Here is a 14,606-nt window from a genome sequence, read left to right as displayed (position 1 = left end):
AAATCACACACCCTTACATTTCAGGCTGATGCATGTTTCTGTTTGTATGTCTCAAAAGAAGAAAGACTCGGGGTTTGTGGACTGAAGTTTGGTTTGTAGTGGCTTTCCAAAAAAATAAAAATAAAAATAATAAGCAAATAGAAAAGGAAATATATATTATATATGTATGTATATATATATATATATAATTTTCCTTTGCATCATTTTACACACAATTTGTTCTGCAACATTTGTTTTGATACTATCAGTGAGCTCATACATAGCTGGTGCACAGTAAATGTGTTCTGTGTCGATGTTAGCTGTATTCATTCATACAGATTTTCCTAGGAAAGAGATAATAAGAATGACAGAGGAATTGAAATCTGTAGCAGGAAGGCCAAAGGCTCTGAGCCTATAGATGATGTGGTAAACCCATTATAGAGTTCCTGCTATCTTCCAGAGTGCGGTTTTATAGATTTAGAGATTCCTAGGGAAACATGTTTTATGCTAAGGCGAAACATCAAATTATTTAAGTCTTATAATTCTTGGTACACTGACTTCCTTCTCTGACAGATAATGAAAGAGTGTCAGAATAAGCCTGTCGCTGAACGTCAACAGAGAAGAAGTGGCAGAGGCAGCGTTTGCCTCTGGGGTTTGCAATTGCCTCGCCACACCACGCTGCTTTTTGTCTAAACCTCAAATTAGGCAAAATTGCTGGAAAATTTCTTTGTGTTACCACAGAAGTACCATGAGAGACTTTGTATGGAAGTGTCAAGTTTTACCTGTGGAGAATCTTTTGTGTGGGCTAACTGGAATCTCCCCGTAAAAATCCAACAGCTCAATGCAGAATAAATGATATGCCTTTGTCAGCATTTAAAATTGTGTACTACAGGACTCCTTCCAATATACCAGTTCACTGGGGGCAGGTGTCGATGGGAAAGGGAGTGAGATGGTGTTGCAGAGTCTGCGAATGGGGGAGGGAGGCTCTAAGTACCTTAGGGAGTAATATTGGGAGGAACATAAAGGGTTTGAGATCCAGACCTATCTAATCCCACTCTTTTAATCCTGAATCTGCTAGAAATGAGGCTTGGCAGAGGTTCAGACTTGCACTGTAAACCCTCCTCCATGATCCCAAACAGCAATAATAGTAATAATAGCAACAGCAGATCTCCAAAACACCTGTGGAATTCACTTAGGGTTTAATTAGCACAGGATCAGAGAATTTTCACACTCAGTAAATGCACATTTCCTTCCTTCCTCTTTTTCTATATATTAGTCATCCAGATCATAAGAAAGCAGCCAGCTTCGATATCTTCCATCTCTAATTACATAGTAAACTTCTTCCTGCGTGAGGCCCGTCAGCTTAATCAGTTCGATTCCTCATCGCATCACCTGCCTTGGGGATCTAGTTCCTGTCATAAATCACATGCTTTTGGTCCCTCTGGGAATTATTTAGTTAATCATCACATAACATAAGTGAGTGCAGTGAGATTTCGTGTGGATGTGATTTACATAAGGATATTTCAAATAAAATGGAAGGACAGACCCGGGAGAAACCCTGGAGTTAAAAGTGAGGGGTGCTCTGTTTATTGTTTACATGCCGATACTGGAAGCTCTTTTCCCCATAAGCCTGCATTCCTCCCTTGATACCTTCTAGGTAGTTTCGTCATTGTTTTTCCTCCAGCATTTGAAACTTTTTTTAATAAAGTGTGTTTTCATAAGAAAATACTGTGAAATTTTCAGTTTCCAAATGCTAATGAAGTGTGAACCTGTTTTCGCTATGAAAGAGCGAATGAGGAGGTGCTAATAAGAACCTCAGGAAGCGATTTATAGGGAAGAGATGGCTCAAGCTGGCAGCCTGCAAAGCCATCACTAAGCTTGGGAGGAAGCGTCACATTCTACTGTGGAGTAAAGTGCAGAAATTAATGGGAAAAAATGGAAAGACTCGTATTGAACAGTCACAACAGGTTCATTGGCATGTGCTCAGAATGTAAAGGTGTTGGAGATGTAGATTGTTCATTGACCCCTAGATGAGTGTAAGCTATGAGCTCACAATTAATAGCCACTTAACCCACACTCAGAGCTACTCTGAAATACTTTAGTAAGCCTCAGCAACAAGGCATATCATAAGTATCAGCCAAAAATCAGAGCAGCAAAAGATAAATAATGAGTTCCAGGCACACTCTAAATTTTCCCCACTGGGCAAGGGAAAACTTCCTTTATTTTCTGTAAGTTGCTTTTCTTTCGGGAAGTTGCTACATGTAGAAACTGTTAGAACCTGGATGTGGAGAAACTGGATGTGAGTTACCCTGTGGGTGACAGGACACATTTGCACATTAAGAACAGGCAAAATAATGTCAATAAATGGGTAGCTATTGTTTAAATAAGGAAGTAGGCCAGGTACAGCCCATAGATTTCAGAAGACAGCACAGGCTGATGCACAGTAGCTGCCCATAGTACTGAGAGTGTGACTCAGTCTGACATGGGTTCAAAGAGAAAAGTATTTCGGAATGAAGAAAGCAGGGGGCATGGGGGTTGGATGGGATAGAAGACTGCTCAGGAAGAAGCAAATGTGCTGGCCTATTGCCATCTAGTTCCTTAAGTCAACCAAAAGGAGAGGGAGCCATGATGACTCATGTTCTAGTCCAGGAGGTTAAGAACTGTGCAGAGCTCTGCAGACAACACTCCCTCAGCAGATCCAGTAAGAAGAAGCCAGCAGAGAGCTTCGGGAAGCTACTGTATGTTATAGAAGGACAAAAGTAAAGGGAAGACCACTAGAGAATTGTCGGGAATGAAGGACTATGCCAACAGCAGTGTCTTCCCAAAGTTTTTAAATGTAATAGAACTAGTCAGTATATTAACATGTTCCTAGAAGTAGAACTCTGAATGATCTTAGGCAATGCTTCAAATGCACACTGAGTCTTACCTTTGGAGCTGTAGAAGATACCACTGTAGTTTATGAATAGTAGATATTTGGTGGACCCGATCCAGAAGACTGGATAATTTAAGATCAATGCATCAGCAGATTTGGTGTCTAACAAGGGTCTGCTTTCTGACTCACAGACGGTTCCTTCTAATGGTGGTCATATGTACCAGAAAGGCAAAGGAGATTTCTCAAGTTGCTTTTCAGAGGCAAAAATTTCAACCCTGAGTGCTCTTTCCTCATGACCCCATGACTGTCCAACCACTTTGGAATAAGGGTCTTAGCACATGAATTTTCATATTCCCTAATTATAAAGGAGCTTCTGACATGTCTTAGGTTCCAAAGTCCATATAAGATCCCCAAGAAGGTTGCAGAAATTAGTGACAGCCCTGAGCAGTATAGCTTACTATTTAAATGCGAGACAAGGCTCCAGCTCATGCGCCCGATGACAAATCCTCTGTTCTATCCATCGGATTGTTAACTGTCTGTCGCTGCATCCCTGGGGAAAAATATCTTCTGGCTCCCGAAAGATACTTTGCAGTAACATTTCTTGGGGGAGAAAAGAAAACAGAAAAATAAAAGATAAGTGCATGGTGCCATGCTTACTATGGAAGACTTCAGTATTTTGTGCAGCATTGGAAGCTACTGAAATAGCTGGCTCAGATTGTTCGGTTTCACAAATGTTTGTCTCAACCAGGGAAGAGATCTCTTTGAATATAAATGTACCAAATAATAACTTGGCTGGCAGGATGGGGCAATGGGTAAGAGTGCTTGCTTGATAAGCAAGAAGGTGTGAGTTTAAATCCCTATCACACATACAAAGCACCAGGAACAATTACTCGCAATTATAGCCTCAACATGGCGAGAGTAGGAACAGGATGATCCTCAACTGGCCAACCTACGTAGCCAAAATGATGAGCTTCTGGTTCAATGAGAGACCTTGGCACTAAGCAGCAAGATAGAGATCAATAGAAGATGCCAAATGTCACATTCCCAGACTCATAAGTACACATGGGTACCACCTATTCAAGAGCATACACCACACATATGGAGCAAACACAACATATAATACACACATGCATCACATAACACACACGGTAAATCCTTGACCTCTTTACTAACGAAATATGATCTTTTCAGGCTTCTTGTTTTATTTGTACTTAGTAATTCTAAGCCTTGTACTTCCTCCATCTCCCACTTAAAGATTTATTGTAATGAAAATTACAACTGAGTGTAAGAAGGGAATATGAAATAAAGGTAATAAGCATGGACATTAATGTTCTCAAGGATTGTTACTTGTTCAAAGTGTACTACAAGAGTTTAAGGAGTTGATCAACTAAACACATATACCATTACTTTTTGAAGTATAAACAGAGAAAAGATTTAATAGCAATGAATTATTTATCAAAAATGTATGGTACACAGACAGTTCCTGAAGAGAGGAAATATTCAGAACAAAGTGTAAATGTGACAGTGGCTGGTGCAGGGATATGTGATGACCCTAGTTTTGATCTCCGTTCTTTCACTAGAACCCATTTATTTACAAGTGTCCCTGTTTTCTCCATTGGAGAGACATCCCGGCAAGCTCACAAGCATTGATCTTCTTACAGGTATGACATCATGAATCTACAGTACACTGAAGCCAATCGCTATGACTATGTCCATGTGGGGACCTGGCATGAAGGCGTGCTGAACATCGATGATTACAAAATCCAGATGAACAAAAGCGGGATGGTCCGCTCTGTGTGCAGTGAGCCCTGCTTAAAGGGTCAGATTAAGGTAAGCTGCAAATGCATCCCTGGACATTGTTAGAAATGAGGCTCACCCCCTGGGCCATAGTAAGAAGAACAGCTATTTGAAAGCAAAACTATCTGGAAAGGGTGCCCGAGATGGCTGCTCATGCCCTTATGTTTAGCTAAAACTGCCAAAAAAAAAAAAGCTAAGACATAGGTAACTATTAGGCTAGGATATAGGTTTTTAGCTATTTAGATAGGTATTTGGATGATATTAGATATTCAGATCTCTAGATATTTGATTAGGAACTATAAAAACTACTGAAATAGTTTAAGTTTTTATTTTAATAGCAATGACAAGCTAGGGACTTACATATAATATAGGCAGCAAGGAGATGAATAACAGCATTAAAAACTGAAAGAGAACTAAGTGTGGAAGCCAGTAATGGTGCTTAGTCATAGTGGCAGCTATTACTAAAGAAAGCTCTGGAGATCTAAAGCACAGCATGGACTGTGATGGATGTGTTAATGAACTTCGCTGTGGCAATCATTATACAATGCATACATATATCAAACCTCCGTGTTGCCCAACTTGATATAACATTTTGCCAATTATTTTAAAATTAAAACTTAGAAACAAAAGTAAATGTGGGAATCAAACCAGTAATATCACTTAGTCATTGTTCCGGCTATTGTTAAAGAAGGCAGAAGCTGTTCAATTCCAAGCATGTAGCTAAAATGACAGTCCAGCATGGGGATAAGGAACACCAAAACAATGCAGATAATGTGATTGGCATTGCCCTTTCCCTACCAAGTCCTTTGGTTCTCCTGAAGTGGACTATTATAACAAAGAGAGTCTCCTATTTTTAGTTGTATTTGGGGTCATTCAGGGGAGAGGAAGTAAGTAGCTCATAATATTACTATATGCAGAAAACTAGAGAAAATAAATACGAAATAATGGGTTTTTTTTGCTGGATGTGCTGGGGGAAGAGGGGAAAGGTCAGTGAAGAAGGCTGGGAAACAAGGCTTTAGGTACAGGCTGTTTACACTCTGGCTGGCTGATGCAGGAAGCAATAGAGTATAGGGGAGGGGCAGTGAGCTGGCAAGGATGCAGCTCAGATAAACTAATAGGTTCCCCCAGCTCTAATTCACTGTGATTCATCTGAAGAAGCAGACAGGCTATCACGTAAATGTCGCACACCACAGCTGGGGCTGGAGTCAATCTCGTGTGAAGTGCTGGACCCCTCCCTGTGTCATCATGACGCTTTACTCTGCCCTGGAGCTTCAGACTCCCCCAGCCCCATGTGGCGAGGTTCAAACCATGTAGAGGAGCATTCAGTATACTTAAGCTCCTAGGTTAAGGCCGAAGCGTAACCTAGGCTTTTCTGTGGAGGATTGAAAAGCCTTATATGAACTACTAGAAAAGCTGAAAGGTTTGGAACCTCTAAGAGCTTGAAGCATCTCAGAAGACGTGTCAGGAAGGAAAACCTCATGGTAGCTTGAGCCACTATAAGGAAATAATGAAGTCCTGAGAGCAGCTGTAGTTGTAATTATCTTGCACCTTCTCAGAAGAAGTTACATTAAATCTAATTATACTCATGGCTGCTAGATAGATGCGTGCTAATGAACTCTTACTATGGCCACCATAGCCATAGTGAGCCCCTTAGTTTGTGGGTATTATAGTTGGTGTGTGTCCCACAGAGGTTTGTGTACCATGACTCAGTCCTCAGTGTGACCATGTGGAGAGGTGGTGGAAACTTTAAGAGGAGGGAGAGGAGGGAGAGGAGGGAGAGGAGGGAGAGGAGAGAGAGGAGGGAGAGGAGGGAGAGGAGGGAGAGGAGGGAGAGGAGGCCAATAGAAAAGCAATTAAGTCATTGAGAGAGGATATCAGTCCTCAAGCAGATTAATGTTCATCATTTGTCTCATTCAAAATATTATCAAGACAGCAGTGTGTTATACAGTCAGGTCACTCATACCATCCTGACTTAGACCCTCTGCATGCCATCACTTCTCCTCTTTATTGTGATGTTGCCCAAAGAAGCACTCAGGAGCAGACAAGTAGTACTGTCCAGTCTTGGACTTTTAGTCATCAGAACTGTGAACTAAATAATTCTCTCTTTTTTTTAATGAATCCTGTAGCCTCCAGTATTTGGTTTTAGGAAGAGAACATGGACTAACTCAATGGTTCATGTTCACTAAGGAGTCTGCACATAGCCTGGATAGTGTGGGGCAAAGGAGATAGCGAGACAACGTTACCTTCCAGAGTATGCAGAAACATTTCAGTGGTGTATGAGTGACTTCAGCCAAATCACCAAGGATGAGCTAACTGCACTGCTTCAAACTAGACATCCACTTTCTTGTCTAGATGGAGCTCTTTCACAGTAGGCCATCTGGTGGTTCTTAGGAATATGTCCTCTGAGATCCGGAGGCATCAGACTTCCCCTTGCCTGTTACTATGGGCATCAGACCAATGGATTCTTGTTGTACTGGGCCCTTTCGGTTGTCTGGTTGGTTGATTTGTACATATAGGAAAAACAGAACATTGGATGACAAGTCATATGTGGGGAGAACAGAAAAAAACCCAGCTCAATGACTTTCGTGCTCTTTTCCAGTCTGATTGACATTGAGTTGGCTTTCTAGATGACTACTACTACGGAACAGTTAATAGAGTAATCTTGGTTTTTAGGGTATAGGGTAGAGGAGAAAAATGGCGGGAAAATTTTTTCCAGATCCTGTACAACGTCTCCTATCATTCTATCCTTTGCAGGCTGTGACTGGCTGCTCACACACATGCTCACACAGTATTCCTCTTGCACATTCCAGAAAAGAGGCCCTTTGTTCTCCCCAAGTTCAGAGACAAGGCTGCCTGCATGTACCGGTCTGCCTAGATGCTGAAGCGTTTCTGGCAGTGTGACTGTGTTACACCCTTATGAGGTTATCACAGGAGACCCCAGTAATCATTGCTGAACCACTGCAGACTATTTACCGTAAATGCGAATCTCTCAGGGGCCAATTTTAGAAATATTCTGTACTCTGCAAGAGAAAAATGTGCCTGTTATCAGTAGCACCTGGATAGGGGAGATGTTTGCTTGTTTCCCAGAAACACCTTGGGATGTAGAGAAACAAATGAAATCTGAATCCTATTACCAAATAATAAAACTTATATTCTAACACCACTAATTTGCCACCTACCAGGTTTGGAATAGAGAATGAGATCTCAGTAGCCACTGCAAAAATAGTCAGCCTGAAAAGGATCATAGAACATTCATGAATTTGTATAACTGGGAAGTAGTGCCTGTTGGAGGGAGGCCACTTGTTCTTCCTGGCTGCCCAAATAGCTTAGACTGGAAATTACCACTCAGAAATTGTATTAATTAAATCACTGCTTGGTCCATTAGCTCTAGCTTCTTATTGACTAACTCTTACATCTTAATTTAACCCATTTCCATTAATCTGTGCATCACCACGAGGTCGTGGCCTACCAACAAAGTTTTAGCACATCTATCTCTGGCAACAGCTCCATGGCGTCTCTCCAACTCTGCCTTTTCTTCCTCCCATCATACAGCCTACCTTTCCCCACTTAGTTCTGTTCTTCCCTGCCATAGGCTCAAAGCAGTTCTTTATTCATTACCCAATAAAATCAGCACATAGACAGAAGGACCTCCCACACCAGGTGCCTTCACAAACAAACAAACGATCAAACAAAAAACTTCTAAACATCAAATGCCATAAGTGCTAAATTAATAATTTGATGTCTTTTTGAGAATCCATAAAGCTTTATTATAATAATTTCTTTTGAGGTTATTAAAACCCATATTTTCTATTACTTCTTAGACATATATAACTTACAAAATAGTATCTTATGGTATTAATGCTTTATTGAGAGAGTCAACTCTAGACATGGTAAATAAAATGTATTTTATTGTTGTTTCTTATAGATCTAGTCTGTTCAAAAGACTCTATGCCATACAGTTCAATATAGAGTATTTAATATAGAAAACTGGTTATAAAAGCAAAAGGAAATACTGAGGCAACCCAAAGATGAGAACGAGTTTCCACTCTAAACAGAAGGGCAATGGAAGAATTTGGAGCCTTGTTCTAAGATACTTTCATGCACAATGTGGTGGGGAGGGAGAGGAGACCTTGTCTTCTGTGTTCTTGCCCTTAGCTCTTCTTCTTTGCCAAATGGACCCAGAAGAAAGTAGGCAACAGATTTCACAGGTGTCCTTGAACCATAAGAACTAAGCTACACAGCCTTCAGTGGCAATTTGATACTGCGCAAATCTAACCCAGACAAGTGGGAACGAACATAGAGAGGACACAAGACCTGAAGGAACAAGAATGGGTAGGAAGTCAAAGGAAGATTAGAGGAAAGAATAAGGAAAGAAGAAGGAAGGAAGTCAGGGACTTAGAGTCACCCAGTAAGTCCTTGTCGAAGTACAATGGATTCCTTACAAGTTACTCCTTGAAGTGGTTCTTACACAGAAGATGTTACTGGCCCTCCTTTATAAGGGCTGAGTCTCATGCGTCTCCATTTTTGCATCTACAATGTTACAAAGCTGGGCTGCGAGCCAAGTCAAAGCTCTTATCATCCCGCAGCACACGTTGCTCAACTCTGTCATTATGTGAACTGGCATGTTTCCCCTAGGTGCGGATTTCAATTCCTAAGCACTGGTTTTCAACAGTTCACAATAAAAACATAAATAGTGATCCACTTTAAAAATACAAAGGGACGAGTTTATGGAATTAGGGAGAAGAGCTTTTTGCAAAAGGGGTGTGAAAGTTTGGTAGAGACAAAGTGTTAGAGAATGAAAGAGTCTGTACAGATTGCTTTATAGATCACCTGCATGCTCTCCCCACCTCTTCTCTCATACACACACACACACACACACACACACACACACACACACACACACACCTTCTCCATTTAAGTTGGTCTATAGGTTGTTTTCCCAAGACTCAGAGCTTGGGTTGAAGGCTGGACTAAGAGAGGAGAAGTTTCTGCTTCTTCTCACATATTCTGGTGAACTGGTATATGCTGCAAGAATTTCCTCATTATATGTGGTCTATTGTTGTGCAGTAGAGCAATGCTGATTTTGTTTTTCTGCCTTTGTATTTTTTTTAGATCAAATTCCAGCCACACATATAGTCTTCAAAACTGGAGTAATTTTCCCTGTTCATGATTTTGGACAATCCATTCACTGTATTTTCTACTAGTGAGAGAGAAGTTTAGTTTCAAAAGAGAAATATGGACCACAGAGGACTGCTCCATTTGAACTGATAGACAGTACCTTGGTCAACTTTAGCCTCATATATTACTCTGCTGTTGTTATTACTGATTTTTGGTCTGTTTGTTCATGATGGGCAAAAAAGGCAGAGGCAGATTTGTTGAGTAGCAAAGTATAGGGGATATTATAATTTTTAATGTGATGTCAGATGTTTTTATAGATACAAGGTATCTTAAAGAATTCATTAAGCAAACATTTATACTTGTTCCTAATGATAACAGGGTATTCCTAGGTATGTGCCCTGAGAATTTGTGGATGCACTGCTACAGGGGTTGATCTCTCTGTTTTCCAGACAGTAGCTATAAGAACGTGGAGAAGTTCCCTTTGGAGAAAACTTGAGATTTCTAATAATACCATTAAAATTACATTGGTGATTTCAATTTTTTATATTTACACTCTCTTCTTACAATGCAGGACGTTAACAAAAAGTTGCTGGGTTGTTTTAGAGAAGGTGCTACAAGACTGAAGCACATTAGGGATTTAGATTCCCAGGTGACTTAAGCATTCTCTGATCATCTGTGCAATAACTGACCCTTAATAACTCTTAAGATCTGCTGTTTCAATGTTATTTTCCTCTTCATCTGCACAGCTGTTTATTTTTATTGTTCTTGAGTAGTTCTATGTATTTTGGTTGTTTAGTTAGTCCAATTTTAGAATCATTCTCAAAAGAGTTGTTGTTTATTTGGGAAATTGAGTATTCATTCTTGAGCAAAATTATCAGGCAGCTAAATATGTCTATACTTAAAAACATGACAAAATTAAGAACATAAAGACTATGTGATTCTGTATGTGTGTGTGTTCTACTATTTGATGTCAGTTCTTCCTGCTGCTTTATTCAGAAATAACAATAATAAACAGGTTTTATACCAAGTCCATGTTATTTAAGAGAAAAATGGAGACAGAGGTGTGGGAATACTATAATATTCCTATACTAATCTCTAGCACACCCGCTAGCAACACACTTAATGTCCTCTGGGAGTAAAATCAACTTCAGTCATGTGATAGAATATAAAATTTATATTATGTGAACTCAGCTGGATGGGACTTTGATCAGCATTACCATTCCATTCCTTTTCAATGACGGAAACATTGTAACATGTCAACAAAATTTCTAGTCACCAATGTTATAACACCGTTCCTGATAAAATCTACTGGTAAATTAGCTCTTGCCATTTTGATCCCAAAGCTTTGTTTGAAGTACTGAAAACCTAAGAGATATAAAAAGGATGCAGAAAGTGGGGCTGGGAAATTTATTTAGTATTATCTTTTGAATTTGCCTAAATAGTTGTCTGAGGTTTCTGTCCTGCCCAGTCCTGCAGCCGTTTAGTCCCAAATAAATACACTGAAGTCTACATTAAGTATAGAACTGATTGAACCATTACCTCAGGCTTCTCATTAACTCTTATAACTTATATTAGCCCATTATTCTTGTCTATGCTAGCCACATGGTTTGTTACCTTTTTCGGCGAGGCAGTCACATCTTGCTTGCTCTGTGGCTGGATCATGACTGCAGACTGCTACTTCCCTCTTCCCAGAATTCTCATTGCCCCATTTCTACTTCCTGTCTGGTTGCCCAGCCTATACTTCCTGCTTGGTTACTGGCCAATCAACGTTTTATTAAAAATAATACAAGCGACAGGATAAAAAACCATTGTCCCACAGCAAATAGTAATATTAGTTTTACTGGGAGATGAAAGATTAAAGCTGGTTGAGCCAATACACAGTATTTTACATTGACTTTTACTATAGAATTCTTAATTAAAATAAGAAAGTAATATTCATTTATTAATTACATTTTTACTTTACCATTTAGAAAGCAATTATTGCTTGAGGTATAAATTTTCTACACCTATTCTAAGACTATCTGAAATTGTTCTTTAAAAAAAAACCCAAAACACTAAATTTCACTATAATCTCAAAAGTCATTTGAAAATAAAATAAGAAAAAAACTTTTTACATTGCTTGAAAATATTCTGTCATTTGATCTTGATCCTGAAATTCTAAAATGATGGTATAAATTTCAACTTTGCCTGAAAATAATTCAGATTTATGAAGCCTGGGTGGGGTGTCTATCACTTTAAATTATGGCAATATTTGCAGCTTAATTCTGACTTTACATATGGAAATGTTTGTTATTTTTAGTGTGCTAGCAGAGGACTTCTGCTACTCTACATGTGGGAATAACAAGGTGCCTTCTGCCATAAACAATGAAAAAGCTTGATAAAATATTTGAAGGCACTGTGTTCTGACATTGGAAGACAGCGTGCGACCTTGATGCCAGGGAAGTGAAAAAAAAAATGTGCAAGGAAAGCCCTAAAACCACTCAGGCTTCCTGCCTGGAGGCAATCTCCTGATTGCTCGACTACACAGAACACAGAGTTTGGCCATCTTGCTAATTCAAGAAGACAGAACCAGTGTTCGGGAAAGCTAGGAGAGCTGCAGTTTGCAACAGGGAATCAAGACGGTGGATTCCTGCAGGAAACAAATAAATAATCCAAGAAATTAGCACAGGCATTCCCTTGAGTATTTGAGCACCAGCCTGCACATGAGCAGAGTAGAATCTGCAGGGTCCAGGGAAAGGCCAAAGCCCAGGGCAGTGAATCTCAGAGCTGACACAGAGCCAATAAATGTTCCAGTTTCTACCAGCCAGAATAAAGATGTCTTGTTCAACATACACACAATTGGAAATTGAATAAAGGACCAGAATAATCAGAATTTAGTAATGCAGCTGGACAGTTTCTACAATGAACCATTCCAGGCTTGCTATAGCAAATATGTCCAACCTGCAGCCCATGGGCTTCATGCATCCTAAGATACCTGTGGATGTGGCTCTGATAAATTTGCAAATGGAAGATAACATCACAGTGTTAAAGGGATGGATGTCCCCCACCAAAGGCAAGGTCCAAAGGAGGAAAAACTTGGCTATAACTAACGGCCTGTTAGACAAGATAGAAAGCTAGAGGGGGGGAGAGAGAATGAGAGAGATGCAACATCCTGAGCCTTCATGAACATCATGCCCAGCATCTAGTCCAAACTTACTAGATACTGTGAGAAATTTGGAAAACCTAACACATTATCAGGACAAACATCAAACGGTACATTTCCAACATCTTTGCCTAAGAAGCCTAGCTCTGAGTCTGGTCCCTCGTTCACATCGAGAGAAAACTACCTAAAAATACAAAATAAAAAAGCATGTGTCCAGTCTATGAGATAGCTAGCCACAGCTCTTGGTCCATGTCCATCTTCCCACAGAATTCTTGCAATAAATGTAAAGGATGGCAAGACTTTTTCAGGAGAAAATATATAATCAGTTTTTACTTTTAAAGTAACTAATAAATGTTAATATAAGTAAGGATAAGGATATATTTTTGTTTTGTAGTGTTACAGGATCTCACTATGTAGCTCTGAATGTCCTGGAACTTGCGCTATAGATCCGGCTATCCTCAAACTCACAAAGATACACCTGCCTCTGTCTCCCAAGTGCTGGGATTAAAGGTGTGTGCCACCATGCCTGTTTTAAGTTCTTATTTCTTTAAAATGCCACAAAAATAATGTAGTTTATTCACTGTATAAAAGTGCCACCAAAAGGCTTCCAAACTTAGGACAGAATGAGTTGACATCCACTCCTGATCTCTTAGATCATGGGGCTTTCAAACCTTCCTTGGGTTCCTTTAGCAGGTAGGAGGTTGTTATGAAGACAAGTACTCACCTGAAACAGGAGCTTGTCTTGGGTACCAAGCACCTTCCTAAGAACCTTCATGTACTGTGTATGCATCTTTTTATATTGATTGTTATATTTTCCTTCTATTTCTTCCATAACTGATTTTAAGCAAAATAAGAGCTAAGATTGTAGTTTGCTCTGATGGCGCATGCCTGTATTCTCAGCATTTCAGTATCTGGAAGGCTGGATCGGGAGAATAGCCAAGAGAACAATGCATACCTTGCTGTCTTGCAGGTCATTCGGAAAGGAGAAGTGAGCTGCTGCTGGATTTGCACGGCATGCAAAGAGAATGAGTTTGTGCAAGATGAGTTCACCTGCAGAGCCTGTGACCTGGGGTGGTGGCCCAACGCAGACCTGACAGGTAGGAGCGGATTCACTTGTAAGCCTGGTGCCTGATTATTACCCTCTTTTTTTTTTTTTTTTTTTTTTTTGTTGTTGTTGTTGTTGTTGTTGTTGCTGTTGTTTTAGTTTGGTTTTTTGATACAGGGTTTCTCTGGCTAGCCTTGGCTGTCCTAGAACTCACTCTGTAGACCAGGCTGGACTCACCCTCAGAGATCTACCTGTCTCTGCCTCCCATATGCTGGAATTAAAGGTGTGCAAAATCATATCCTCCTGATAGATCTCAGCAATTAGCTCCTGTTTTTTCAGTACCTTTGGGGACAAACTCTGTGGCCCACAACACATACAAGCCTGTTAGAGTTTTCATAGCCTACACTGAAATAAAGTATATTTTCATCTAAATATGATTGAGCTGATATGCGGTAGGATATTCTGCTACGGAGATACTTTCTTTTCAAAATTTTACCGTAAAGCATTTCAAGCCCACTGATTATATTTGCTGCCATTTCTTGAACATCTGCTGTGTGTGTAAGTTACTGCTACAATCTCTAAAGATACAAAGGTAAATGAGCCACAGAACTAGCCCTTGTTGGCATTTGTATGCCCTTGTGTTTATGTGTGTG

The 14,606-nt window shown here is 39.9% G+C and overlaps 1 protein-coding gene across 1 annotated transcript in view; it reads left to right on the top strand.

Annotated features, from left to right (window-relative positions):
• Positions 1 to 14,606, top strand: part of Grm1 (glutamate metabotropic receptor 1) — a 374,992-nt gene that overhangs the window by 314,240 nt on the left and 46,146 nt on the right. Inside the window, exons 5-6 of the mRNA XM_038340100.1 lie at positions 4,513 to 4,681; positions 13,879 to 14,005. Coding sequence (XP_038196028.1) covers positions 4,513 to 4,681; positions 13,879 to 14,005 — 296 coding nt within the window. The remainder of the gene's footprint in view (positions 1 to 4,512; positions 4,682 to 13,878; positions 14,006 to 14,606) is intronic.

Source organism: Arvicola amphibius, chromosome 8 (genome assembly GCF_903992535.2).
Source record: "Arvicola amphibius chromosome 8, mArvAmp1.2, whole genome shotgun sequence".
Lineage (NCBI taxonomy): Eukaryota > Metazoa > Chordata > Mammalia > Rodentia > Cricetidae > Arvicola > Arvicola amphibius.
The sequence above is the reverse complement of the archived record's forward strand: the minus strand, read 5'-3'. Positions and strand labels throughout refer to the sequence as shown.